The 14,197-nt window shown below is 40.6% G+C and overlaps 1 protein-coding gene across 5 annotated transcripts in view; it reads right to left on the reverse strand.

Annotated features, from left to right (window-relative positions):
* The window catches only part of LOC110537702 (CAP-Gly domain-containing linker protein 2), a 78,021-nt gene that overhangs the window by 44,205 nt on the left and 19,619 nt on the right, over positions 1-14,197 (reverse strand). For all 5 annotated transcript variants that reach the window (XM_036937667.1, XM_021623950.2, XM_021623953.2 and 2 more), the window contains exon 3: positions 12,300-12,841. In XM_036937667.1, coding sequence (XP_036793562.1) covers positions 12,300-12,841 — 542 coding nt within the window. The remainder of the gene's footprint in view (positions 1-12,299; positions 12,842-14,197) is intronic.

Raw genomic sequence — 14,197 nt, forward strand, 5'->3', positions numbered from 1 at the left:
AGGTAGACATGAGGTTGTCTTTCTGTTTCTTTTTGTTTGTTTGTTATTTCAGATACCCCCAAAATATGCATACTTGAAAAAAATATATGTTGTTTGCGACATCCTTTTCCAACTGTGCAAAGATGTTCTTACATGTTTATAAATAAGGTATGTAGTGTGGCGTAATCCTGCACGGCGCCTTCACCGCGACAGTATATACTGTATACCAAAAAAGGTAACAATAACCATTGGGCTACTTTCAGTGACAATGGAGTGTTGCCTTTTTAGAAGGTGGGATTGGGATGTTATGCATGTATCCCATAGTGACACTAAATGACGTAGACACATAAGGGTGAAATCAGACAGGCATCTTGGTGTTGCATGGGTAGACGTCGAAGTTGACAACTCGGAGTTGACAACTCGGAGTTGACAACGGAGCGACAGAGCTGATGTGTAATCGTGCATGACTGAAACAGCTGATATTCTATGTCTGAAAAGGTCACCGCCGGTTACGCTAATGCGATCAGACAGACTGATGATAAAGAAACGTACTCCATCTAAAGTTCAATCATCTACAAACAGTGGACCGAGGCAAACACAGATCATTTCTCAGTGTTTTGGAATGCCACGACAACAACAATATTGTGTCCTCTCCCAAACCCCCTAAAATATTAATATAAAATCTAAGATAATCAGATGGTATACTGTATATTGACATACAACTTTCCAAGCATCATCATGGCATGCACTAGGCTATACGCTACCTATGCTGCAGCGAATTTACCTGAAATGTTTCAATTTAAATGAAATTTACCTAAAAATGACCAACAGTTGAGATAAATTAACTGTGCACAGCGCTTCATACTGAGATGCGCTGTCTATTGCCAAGCAGCCCCAACAATATGCTTTTGGAACGCCCCACGTGATGATTGGCATGTGATTTGCTAGTGTCAAAGGAGGCCAAAGTCACGAGAGAACCAGATTCTCCGGGAGAATCTGACCCAACCATATCCAACATGCATCTGGCGTGCTCCGAACTCAAATTCACATATAAGCAACGGTATTTACGTAGCCCGAGTTGGCTAGAAGTACATCCACTGGAAAAGCACAGGTAGAGCTGATACTACCTCTGTCTGTAACAATGGAAAAAAGTGCGCATCAATACATCCCTTTTTTTGTATTTAATGTAAACCCACTGTTAGCACATACAGATGTAGGATCTTCATTTGAGCCAGTTTGTTACAGCAGGAAAATAATCCTGCAGCAACAAGAAATGTGAAGAGTTTTAGATTAAAAGAGTTTTAGATTACTTGATATTGTGTTTCTTTGTTTTTCTATTGAATATTAGGGGCATGTTTTTTAATTAAAAGAGTGATAGAAATGGAAGTAAATGTAATCAGAATGTTTTTAATACTCATTTAAGAGTAATAATAGAGTAATCAAATGTATTATGTTACTTATTACTTTCATTGCCAGGGAATCTTTAATCAACAACTGATTAAAATATGTTTAAGTCATCCGCCCAACCCCTAAACAATAACCTAACAAACAACAGGCCAATCGCCAATGAGTGAAATAACCTTTTCTTGATCTTCACTAAACCAAAATAAACAAATAAACCAATATAAATACAGATTCTCAACAATCGATTCGATATCATAAACAAGAAATATAAAGGATTTTTTTTATAAACATGATGAACACATATTATGTCATCATGGTCATCATCCTAGAGGCCAAACAATGATATCATCCATGCCAGTGTGTATCTCTTACTCAAAGCACTGCAAGGAGCAGAACAATGAAATTCAGTCTAAATTCATCTGATGGCAAAACCTGGTATAGCTTTCACTCTCTTTTCAATCCCCCAAAGGACTCTCCTGTTCTTTCACAGACAGCCATATTGATTCCACCTCTGGCTGTGAGAAGATATTGTTTTCTAAATGGTATGATGACAACACAAATGCAAATAACGAAGACTGAGATGTTATTGCTCCACAAGGCTTATTTACTGGAAAAAAACACTGCATTTCACAACTTGGTAAAACTTCCTATTAATACTGTCTTTATAATGGATTATAAGCACATTTATAAAATCCTATGAGGTACGCATAATGCATTATAATCCATGAAATAGGCACTAATAATTGCTCATTAACATCTGTAACTATATCCATAGAGCATTATGACAAGGCTCTATAATGCCTTATGACGCAAAGTGTTATAATGCCCTCACACCATTCTCATAGCGTTATAAAAAACATTACAATGAGGTAGAGGGAATTCATAGAGAGTGTTATCCACAACCATAAAAAATGTTGTGTGTGAATGTAGTAGAGATGGACAATGTCTCACTGAAATGAGTTGGTGGAGAATAGTGCTTTGTTCACTTCCCAACCTCTGACTCATGACTACTGCCATCTTGTTTTGAGTCACATCTTCTCCAGACTGATCCCGGGACACAGAGGCCTTTTGTGAGTGGGCGAGAGAAGAACCTACAGTAATTGTCTTTATGGAAAGAGAAAAGAGCATAACTTACTTACAGCACACTGCCCTTATGGATAGCATGGCATTGTCAGCACAGAGCAGTTTCCAGTGAATTATTATGTTGTACTCATCAAATTCATACAAATCAGTTGTGCTGTAGGTTGTCTTGTCATGACGTGTTTTAAGAACTTACTGCTGATGTTTGAGGATAAAAACTGCACAATGAATGTTGAGGGCTGATCGATTAATTGATCGATTGAATTGATCGATTAATACATGTTTATAATAAATAATCAACTTTATTTATTATAATAAATATAAATAATTATAAATATTATAATATAATATTTATTATATAATTATTAATAATAATTATGAATAAATCATATTAATGATAGTCATCATCAATGTCAATGTGAGTCAAAAAAGGCTAAATATCTCGACTTCCACTCCTTCTCATCCACATATGGTGCACATTTGTACGTGAAATATGAGTACTGTCACTGTAACATCCTCACTTCCTCTGAGAAGAGAAGCTCCAGCTTGACGTAACAGACAGACATTCATCACCCGTGAATCTACATAGAGATAACAAAAACACTCCCAAAGAATGTTGAGTCCTCTCTTCCTAACTCACTTTGTTTAGTTATAGGGACAGAAGGTAGCCTAGTGGTTAGAGCGTTGGACTAGTAACCGCAAGGTTGCGAGAGCAAATCCCCGAGCTGACAAGGTAAAAATCTGTCATTCTGCCACTGAGCAAGGCAGTTTATCCACTGTTCCCCTGGTGTCAATGATGTGGATGTCAATTAAGGTAGCCCCCCACACCTCTCTGATTCAGAGGGGTTGGGTTAAATATGTAAAACACATTTTGGCTGAATGCATTCAGTTGTACAACTAACTAGGTATTCCCCTTTCCTTAAACCTGCACAGAATGACACACCATGTCCAAAACAGCTTTCACACCAAGGAAAACATACTGTGTGAAATAGACCACAACCTAGCTTGTCAAAACATAAGGAGAAGACATCGACCTGGGTTGACAAAATAGGAGATCTTGCTATTTCACTGACCTGACACTGACCTGTCCATTTTCATGGGCTGGGAAGAGAGAAGTGTGATGGAGTAGTGTGAAAGCCATGAGGCAAAACACAGTTGTGGGCTGCTTGTGATGCCAGTTGGATGGATGACTGCATAACGATTCACAGATTAAAGCCAGTGTGCCTGCCAGCAGTGCAGAGACAGCGAGTCAGCAACATACTGTAAAACTCCTCTTGGCTACTGCCCCTCTAACTTCCTGTTTATCTGAAAGTTGGCCTGAGATGTGACTCAAAGCAACTCAGTTTTAGTGCCAAGACACAAAGAGCTACACCAGGGCACTAGGCTGTGATATCTTTGTCTATGATTTGAAATGGAGGTTAGACAGATGCACTATAAGATACAGTAAGGTGATATGAAGTGTAACCCATAGGCTAGTCTCTCTTAAGACATCATATTGAAGATGTGTAAGACCAGTCCTATGAGTCCGTTAGTTTGCCTTGCATTCAAAAAATATATAACTTCCAGCAACTGTGTTATTGTGCAATGCAGATAGTGAAATATACATCAATAAAACACAATTAATAGAGATGGTTAAATGTTCTTTACGGGTTATTTTGCACATATACACTGTATTACAGAAGAGTATTAAGGCCAAGTGAAGATAAAATAAATAAACGGTGATGCATAAAAAATAAACGGTGATGCGTGGTGGTGCTTGGATTTTTTTGTTGTTGCACGGATAGTACTTAAAAAACTTGAAATACTTTGAGAGAGTTTAAATTTTGAGAATAATGTCCAAATTAAATTTGGTGAATAGTCGCAATAATTCCATAATAAAATCGAAATACAATTTTGAGAATAAAGTATTTTGAGAATAAAGTCTACCTAACGGTATTGCGTACACATTCTGCGTAACCGCAGCATTCGAATGAGGCTGCAATGAAAACTAATGGGACTGTAGCGACTGTGTTAGCATCAAAATCCGGGGTGTTAGCTACGTTTCTATTCAAGCGTTGATTGACATGGAAAAAAACCAATAGTATTTGAGAAAATATGAAAAAAACGGACCCCTCTGACGCTGTACGTAACGTAAAGCATGCATTATGCAACTCATTGTGAACCATACAGCCTCTTTCCACCAGGAGTAGCGTGTTTCTCACAGATTAAAAACAAGCGTAACCATATATACTTGTAAGAAGCATTCATTATTATGGTCCTGTGTGGCTCAATTGGTAGAGCATGGTGCTTTCAACGCCAGGGTTGTGGGTTTCATTCCCACGGGAGACCAATAAGTAAGTTGTTCTGGATAAGAGTGTCTGCTAAATGATGTAAATTATTTATGATTTTCGTTTAAATGAGCTTTAGTATTAATACTATAATGGCTAATATTAAACTCATTTTTCATGAGAATGGTGCTAATAGCAGTGGTCATCAATAACACACACTGAATCAATAAATAATTCATTGCATAAGACTGATGTGCAGAATCATAAAAATAAAACCACCGCGCCAAACTCTGATCTGTCACCTGCTGAAGTATACAGTTGAAGTCGGAAGTTTACATACACCTTAGCCAAATACATTCAAACTCAGTTTTTCACAATTCGTGACATTTAATCCTAGTAAAAAAAATCCCTGCCTTAGGCCAGTTAGGATCACCACTTTATTTTAAGAATGTGAAATGTCAGAATTATAGTAGAGAGAATTATTTATTTCAGCTTTCATTTCTATTATCACATTCCCAGTGGGTCAGAAGTTTACATACACTCAATTAGTATTTGGTAGCACTGCCTTTAAATAGTTTCACTTGGGTCAAATGTGTCGGGTAGCCTTCCACAAGCTTCCCACAATATGGGTGAATTTTGGCCCATTCCTCCTGACAGAGCTGGTGTAACTGAGTCAGGTTTGTAGGTCTCCTTGCTCGCACACGCTTTTTCATTTCTGCCCACACATTTTTTAAAGGATTGAGGTTAGGGCTTGTGATGGCCACTCCAATACCTTGACTTTGTTGTCCTTAAGCCATTTTGCCTCAACTTTGGAAGTATGCTTGGGGTCATTGTCCATTTGGAAGACCCAATTGTGACCAAGCTTTATTAACTTCCTGACTGATGTTTTGAGATGTTGCTTCAATATATCCACATCATTTTCCTACCTCATGATGCCATCTATTTTGTGAAGTGCACCAGTCCCTCCTGTAGCAAAGCATTCCCACAACATGATGCTGCCACCCCCGTGCTTCACAGTTGGGATGGTGTTCCTTGGCTTGCAAGCCTCCCCTTTCTTCCTCCAAGCATAACAATGGTCATTATGGCCAAACAGTTATATTTTTGTTTCATCAGACCAGAGGACATTTCTCCAAAATGTACAATCTTTGTCTCCATGTGCAGTTGCAAACCGTAGTCTGGCTTTTTTATGGCGGTTTTGGAGCAGTAGCTTCTTCCTTGCTGAGCGGCCTTTCAGGTTATGTCGATATAGGACTCGTTTTACTGTTGATATAGATACTTTTGTACCTGTTTCGTCCAGCACCTTCACAAGGTCCTTTGCTGTTGTTCTGGGATTGATTTGCACCTTTCGCACAAAAGTACATTCATCTCTAGGAGACAGAACGCGTCTCCTTCCTGAGCGGTATGACGGCTGCATGTTCCCATGGTGTTTATACTTGCGTACTATTGTTTGTGCAGATGAACGTGGTACCTTCAATTACTTGTGTCATGCACAAAGTAGATGTCCTAACCGACTTGCCAAAACTATAGCTTGTTAACAAGAAATGTGTGGAGTGGTTGAAAAACGAGTTTTAATGACTCCAACCTAAGTGTATGCAAACTTCCGACTTCAACTGTATTTGCTGTGCCAACCTGTTCGCGAGTGCTATGTGTTCAATCATTATTTATTTAGCAATACATTATCAAATGGTGAGAGTAAATTTGATTACTTCTGAGTTCATCAATAGTTAATTCAATCAATAGTTAATTTTTCGTGTCGTCATCACTGAGAACCATCATGACTCTCAAAAGCTGTGACAGCCGCAATTTACTTAACGCCATTGCGTTCTTTAATCATTGCCAGGTCAGAGTCCAAACAGTACCAGACGATAGGCAGTCTTATAGTCAGGCAGGAGTTAGAAACCAGATCTGAGTCCAAACATATTACAAGGGGATAGGCAGTCTTATAGTCAGGCAGGAGTTAGAAACCAGATCTGAGTCCAAACTTATTACAAGGGGATAGGCAGGCTGGTAGTCAGAACAGACAGAGTGTTCAGGCAGGCGAGTTCGGAGTCAGGACAGGCAAGGGTCAAAACCAGGAGGACTAGAAACAAACAGAAAATGGGAAAAATAGGAGCAAGGAAAAACGCTGGTTGACTTGGCAAACAAGACGAACTGGCACAGAGAGACGGGAAACACAGGGATATACATTGCCTTGCGAAAGTATTCGGCCCCCTTGAACTTTGTGACCTTTTGCCACATTTCAGGCTTCAAACATAAAGATATAAAACTGTATTTTTTTGTGAAGAATCAACAACAAGTGGGACACAATCATCAAGTGGAAAGACATTTATTGGATATTTCAAACTTTTTTAACAAATCAAAAACTGAAAAATTGGGTGTGCAAAATTATTCAGCCCCCTTAAGTTAATACTTTGTAGCGCCACCTTTTGCTGCGATTACAGCTGTAAGTCGCTTGGGGTATGTCTCTATCAGTTTTGCACATCGAGAGACTGACATTTTTTCCCATTCCTCCTTGCAAAAAAAGCTCGAGCTCAGTGAGGTTGGATGGAGAGCATTGGTGAACAGCAGTTTTCAGTTCTTTCCACAGATTCTCGATTGGATTCAGGTCTGGACTTTGACATTCTAACACCTGGATATGTTTATTTTTGAACCATTCCATTGTAGATTTTGCTTTATGTTTTGGATCATTGTCTTGTTGGAAGACAAATCTCCGTCCCAGTCTCAGGTCTTTTGCAGACTCCATCAGGTTCTCTTCCAGAATGGTCCTGTATTTGGCTCCATCCATCTTCCCAGCAATTTTAACCATCTTCCCTGTCCCTGCTGAAGAAAAGCAGGCCCAAACCATGATGCTGCCACCACCATGTTTGACAGTGGGGATGGTGTGTTCAGCTGTGTTGCTTTTACGTCAAACATAACGTTTTGCATTGTTGGCAAAAAGTTCAATTTTGGTTTCATCTGACCAGAGCACCTTCTTCCACATGTTTGGTGTGTCTCCCAGGTGGCTTGTGGCAAACTTTAAACGACACTGTTTATGGATATCTTTAAGAAATGGCTTTCTTCTTGCCACTCTTCCATAAAGGCCAGATTTGTGCAATATACGACTGATTGTTGTCCTATGGACAGAGTCTCCCACCTCAGCTGTAGATCTCTGCAGTTCATCCAGAGTGATCATGGGCCTCTTGGCTGCATCTCTGATCAGTCTTCTCCTTGTATGAGCTGAAAGTTTAGAGGGACGGCCAGGTCTTGGTAGATTTGCAGTGGTCTGATACTCCTTCCATTTCAATATTATCGCTTGCACAGTGCTCCTTGGGATGTTTAAAGCTTGGGAAATATTTTTGTATCCAAATCCGGCTTTAAACTTCTTCACAACAGTATCTCGGACCTGCCTGGTGTGTTCCTTGTTCTTCATGATGCTCTCTGCGCTTTTAACGGACCTCTGAGACTATCACAGTGCAGGTGCATTTATACGGAGACTTGATTACACACAGGTGGATTGTATTTATCATCATTAGTCATTTAGGTCAACATTGGATCATTCAGAGATCCTCACTGAACTTCTGGAGAGAGTTTGCTGCACTGAAAGTAAAGGGGCTGAATAATTTTGCACGCCCAATTTTTCAGATTTTGATTTGTTAAAAAAGTTTGAAATATCCAATAAATGTCGTTCCACTTCATGATTGTGTCCCACTTGTTGTTGATTCTTCACAAAAAAATACAGTTTTATATCTTTATGTTTGAAGCCTGAAATGTGGCAAAAGGTCGCAAAGTTCAAGGGGCCGAATACATTCGCAAGGCACTGTATACACCGGGGATAATAAGCAACACCTGGAGGGGTTGGAGACAATCACAAGGACAGGTGAACTAGGTCAAAGTGTGACAGTGAGCAAAACTTCTACAACCATGTTAATCCTTCAAACCTAAAAGTCACAAAATGGTTCTGAAATATGTACTTCATACAAGTCAAACAACTCTTGTCAAGACTAAATTAATCAAAGAACTCCTTCCTAATCTACAGCTGTAGAACTGCCCTCCAGTGAAGTTATCATAACATGGCAGGCAACAAGAAAACGATCCCATTGTGTATTTTGTACAAAATTGGAATACAAGTCAGAGCCTATCACAAAGCTTCAAGATTCAAAAGTAGGGCACCAAAATACACAATATCAATATTGCAAGAGAGGCTGACAATTTTGAAACAAGTTTCACAACTCCCTATCCAGTATCCATATTGACCAACACACTCACAGAATAGCTGTGAGTTAGAGCAGAGTGGAGAAGCAAGGTAAAATGATGTCAGCGGTGGGATCTCCTGATAGTAATCCAATGTGATTGACAAAACTGACCATTTAGCGCAACCCAACGGTAAATGAAAGGCAATGTGACCCAATTGTTGTTTAGAGAGTGTGGTTTGGTTGAAAGAACGTTGTGTAAATGGCAGTCCTTGACCTTTTGTGGGAGTGCAAACGGAATCAGTCCAGGTCTGGTTTCTCAGACTTTCAGAATGATCAAAAAAGATAGCAGATTTACAGGTAATGTAACAGATCTCGTCGTCCTCCTCTTCTGAGGAGGAGAAGCGAGAAGGATCGGAGGACCAATGTGCAGCATGGTAAGTGTCCATAATGTTTAAACAAACACAACAGAACACTGGAACAAAACAATAAACGTGAATAAACGAAACAGTCCCGTGTGGTCACAAACACTGACACGGAAGACAAACACCCACAACTCAGAAGTGAAACCAGGCTACCTAAGTATGATTCTCAATCAGGGACAACAATTGACAGCTGCCTCTGATTGAGAACCATACTAGGCCGAACACAGAAATCCCAAATTATAGAAAAACGAACATAGACAACCCACCCAACTCACGCCCTGACCATACTAAAACAAAGACATAACAAAGGAACTAAGGTCAGAGCGTGACAGGTAAATCATAATCATAAATCATAATGTTTTGTCATTGTTTTTGTGGAGCGAGGGTCAAAGCAAACGTGCTCTTCATGTCAACAACATCATTTTTCCACACAGTGAAAAACATTTACACATTGTTTTTTCAAGAGTGGTTTTGCCTTGATACTATGTGGGTATGAAAGTTGCAGAATGTGAACAAAAATGTAAACGCAACTTGCAACAATTTCAAAGATTTTACTGAGTTACAGTTCATATAAGGAAATTAGTCAATTGAATTTTTTTCATTGGGCTCTAATCTATGGATTTCATTTGACTCCAGTCAGTGTCCAGTGTGACCACCATTTGCCTCATGCAGCGCGACGCATCTCCTTCGTATTATCAGGCTGTTGATTGTGGCCTGTGGAATGTTGTCCCACTCATGGATATCAGTGGGAACTGGAACAAGCTGTAGTACATGTCGATCCAGAGCATCACAAACATGCTCAATGGGTGACATGTCTGATGAGTATGCAAGCCATGGAAGAAATGGGAATTGTGTCCAGATCCTTGCGACATGGTGCTGTGCATTATCTTGCTGAAACATGTGACCCGTTTCAGGAAACTAGGCATATGTCGCGGGTCACTACTTCACAGGAGAGCCATTTGAAAGTAACACTTTTTAAAAAAAAATCAAAACGCGTTTTTTTTGGCAGAAATCCCTTCGCGAACATGTGAACTTTCATGTGCCTTAATAGCAAACTTGTATGCCATCTGTGAATACGCATAAAATTGTTAAATTATGAGCCTAGTTGGTTTAGTCATGGAAAAAACGAGAGCAACCTTCCCGCTAACCATGATTGGCTGAGATAATGAGTGGGCTGGACATGCCAAAGATGAGTTTGGATCAGTCTGCCATATAGTACACTTCTGTGTATTTGAGCTGGAAAGTATGTGTAGGTAATCCTGTCTAATGCCTATTTTTGAAAAATGTATTGCATAGTAAAACTGCATAAGTGTGGCTCTCCACCTTCTGGAGAAACGAGTTATGAAATCAATGGAATTCAAGTAGGATAGCTAAGGAGATGTAGAAAACACCTGTCTCCGGATTACATCTTCAAACTATGAGCAACCATGGCATCCGACAGGAGATGCGTCCATCCATGATGTATACAGTAAGATAGTCTAGCTAGCTACATTTTCAGATATTGGTTAGCTATCTGCAGATTCATACAGGGTAGTAATGTCATGAGTTGTGATTCTGGTTCATTGTTTAGCTGGCTAGCTACATGTCTTAACAAAAGACTCCACTATGCAAGTATCAATTTGAATAGAATGTCACTATGACAACTGTTGATAGACGCTGGTTAGCTACCTACAGATTCATGCAGGGTAGTAACGTCATAAGTTTTGATTATGGTTAATTGTTTAGCTAACTAGCTACATGTCTTAACAAAAGACTCCACTATGCAAGTAACCATTTCGGGTGCATTCGTAAATTCCGTCTGGCCATCTACTCCGATTTCAGAGCACTCTCGTCTGAGAGTACCAGAGCGTAGAATAACTGTTGAATTTACGAATGCACAACACCTGTTGAATATGGCCATGTCAGTAAACGTTGGCAAAAAAGCATAATTAAATTGTTGCCAGCAGCACAGTTGCAGTCACCAACGCTCTAGATAACATGAAAACAGCCTAACCATCTCTGCTAGGGTGAGTAAAATGGTAAGAGTTTGGGTGGGGGCTCAAGCTTAAGAGGGTGTGAACGATGCTGAATGGGTGTAGACAAAGAAGAGCTCTCCAGTAGGTATCAAAACATTCAAAGTCCATTTTCTCAAAAGTGAGGTTACAAGTTTATCAACTTTCAAAGCAGAATTACCTTTCCATGATTTCTCAAATGTAGTGAATGATATACCATGTTGTAGCTTTGTGTCTCTGTTTTTATCCAATGTAAAAAAAGAAAAACAATTTTTTTGCTACATACCACCGAATCAAGGTGGTCGGTCACACATGAAGTGATGGCTTGGCGGATGAACGGGTCAATAATGGGCCTCAGGATCTCGTCACTGTATCTTTGTGCATTCAAATTGCCATCGATAAAATGCAATTGTGTTCATTGTCCGTGGCTTTTGCCTGCCCATATCATATCCCCACCTCCACAATGGGGTACTCTGTTCACAACGTTAACATTAGCAAATTGCTTTCCCACACAACGCCATCTGTCCGGTACAGTTGAAACCGGGATTCATCTGTGAAGAGCACACTTCTCAAGCATGCCAGTGGCCATCAAAGCTGAGCATTTTCCCACTGAAGTTGGTTACGACGCCAAACTACAGTCAGATCAAGACCCTGGTGAGGACGATGAGGATGCAAATGAGCATCCCTGAGACGGTTTCTGAAAGTTAGTGCAGAAATTCTTCGGTTGTACAAACCCGCAGTTTCATCAGCTGTCCGGGTGGCTGGTCTCAGACACAAAAGTTGAGAAAAATAAGCTATTTTTGCATATGGAAAATTTCTGGGATATTTTATTTCAGTTCATCAAACATGGGATCAAACATGTACATGTTCCGTTTATATTTGTGTTCAGTATACTTGACCTAGAAACTATGTCTGAACCATACTGGTAACCCAACACTGTGTGTGTGTGTGTGTGTGTGTGTGTGTGTGTGGACATGGACTCACCAGCACGCGGTCTCCCACTCGAAGGTCCTTATCCCCGCCTTTCTTGACCGAGCCGCTGTCAGACATGTTGGAACCTGACTCGTTACCCGTCTTCACCGAACTGTTGAGCATGCCTTCCCTGAGTGGCATAACCACGCGCTGACCAGCAGGCGAAGCCCCGTTGACGCCATGGAGCGTCAGGTTCTGAGCCGTTAGCGAATCAGCAGAGTGGCCTTCGCTCCCTTCGCCCACCGGTTGCCTGGTGAGCTTGGAGGGGCGCGTGAAGATGCCCTGGTGTGGCTGGCACTCAAAGTAGCGCACGCCGCCCACAGAGCCGTCATTTTTGCCCAACAGGTCGTTGAGGACCACCCCAGCCCACTGTCCCGGGGCGAACTGGGTCTCGCCCAGGTAGGCGATGACGCCCGGTTTGACCCCGTTGACCCAGACACGTTCGCCAACTACGTAGTCCCCCAAGACATCGTCCCCCACCTCGGATGTTTTGGAGCACGACTTCTCCGAGGCATTGCTGCTCGGGAGTGGGGAGGTCTGCTTGTGTGGGGAGTCTATGGAGGTAGAGAGAAAGAGTATGAGATCATGTAGGCTACAATCATGGAATTCCTATTTACATTCATTACTATTGCAGACAGAGTATAGGTTACAATCAGATAATTCCTATATTCATTCAAATGGACTTTGATCTCCAGTATGGCTTTAATTACAATGATGAAGAGCAGTGCATGCCATAGGAACAAACGTGCTGAAGAGGGGAGAGAAAAGGCGATACATACAGGTCTACAAACAAATAATGTGAAAAATAATCAACTAAACAATGTCGCTTGTCTATAGGATTAATATATTGTGTTGTATGCAGGTTACAGTCCAGTTTTCTCATGCATGGACACAAACTGCTGAAATAAGGAATTCAGTCATAATACAAATGTAGAAGATCTATAATAGTGATGCGTGGGTTTGACGGGTTTAGGGTCATGAAATATTGAATGGATGAAGAGCGGGTGGGTGGCAGGCACGTTGAATAAAGAGAAAACAATGCATTCAAAATCCAGTCACTCAAGCATCTATGTATCCAATTTCGTCATATCACATCACAAAACGGCGTTTATGCGAGGTTAGCCATTACTATACTTCCTAATGAAAACTGTGTCTGTGAGATTATCTCTCATGTAATGATGACTTGACCGGTGCTTTGCTGTTTCACACATGATGTTTAGGTGAGCACTATCCATTCTGGTGAGAGAGACACAAGCTGTTAACTGTAGCAAGGAAGCTAAGCTGCGTGTGTGTGTGTGTGTGTGTGTGTGTGTGTGTGTGTGTGTGCGTGTGTGTGTGTGTGTGTGTGTGTGTGTGTGTGTGTGTGTGTGTGTGTGTGTGTGTGTGTGTGTGTGTGTGTGTGTGTGTGTGTGTGTGTGTGTGTGTGTGGTTGGTGCCAGGACTGTCTCTCTGAAACCCAAACAGTGGGGGAGGGGGCCCAATGGCTGTTTTTATGCCTCAATTGCTCCCATATGTTGTGAGGCCGATAGACTTGGTTGCAAAATGGGTACAACATTGAACAAAAGAATGTGGGTTTTAGCATGATAATTCAGTTTTGAAACTTAATGGGGTCTTACAATGGCATTTATGGAGGTACAGTGCCTTCAGAAAGTATTAACACCCCTTGACTTTTTCCACATTTTGTTGTGTTATTGCCTGAATTTAAAGTTATTACATTTCAATTTTGTGTTACTGGCCTACACACAATACCCCATAATGTCAAAGTGGAATTTATGTTTTTATACATTTTTACCAATTAATAAATCTGAAATGTTTTAAGTAAATAAGTATTCAACCCCTTTGTTATGGCAAGCCTAAATAGGTTCAGGAGTAAAAATGTGCTTAACAAGTCACATAATAAGTTGCATGGA

Source organism: Oncorhynchus mykiss, chromosome 12 (assembly GCF_013265735.2).
Source record: "Oncorhynchus mykiss isolate Arlee chromosome 12, USDA_OmykA_1.1, whole genome shotgun sequence".
NCBI classification, from domain to species: domain Eukaryota; kingdom Metazoa; phylum Chordata; class Actinopteri; order Salmoniformes; family Salmonidae; genus Oncorhynchus; species Oncorhynchus mykiss.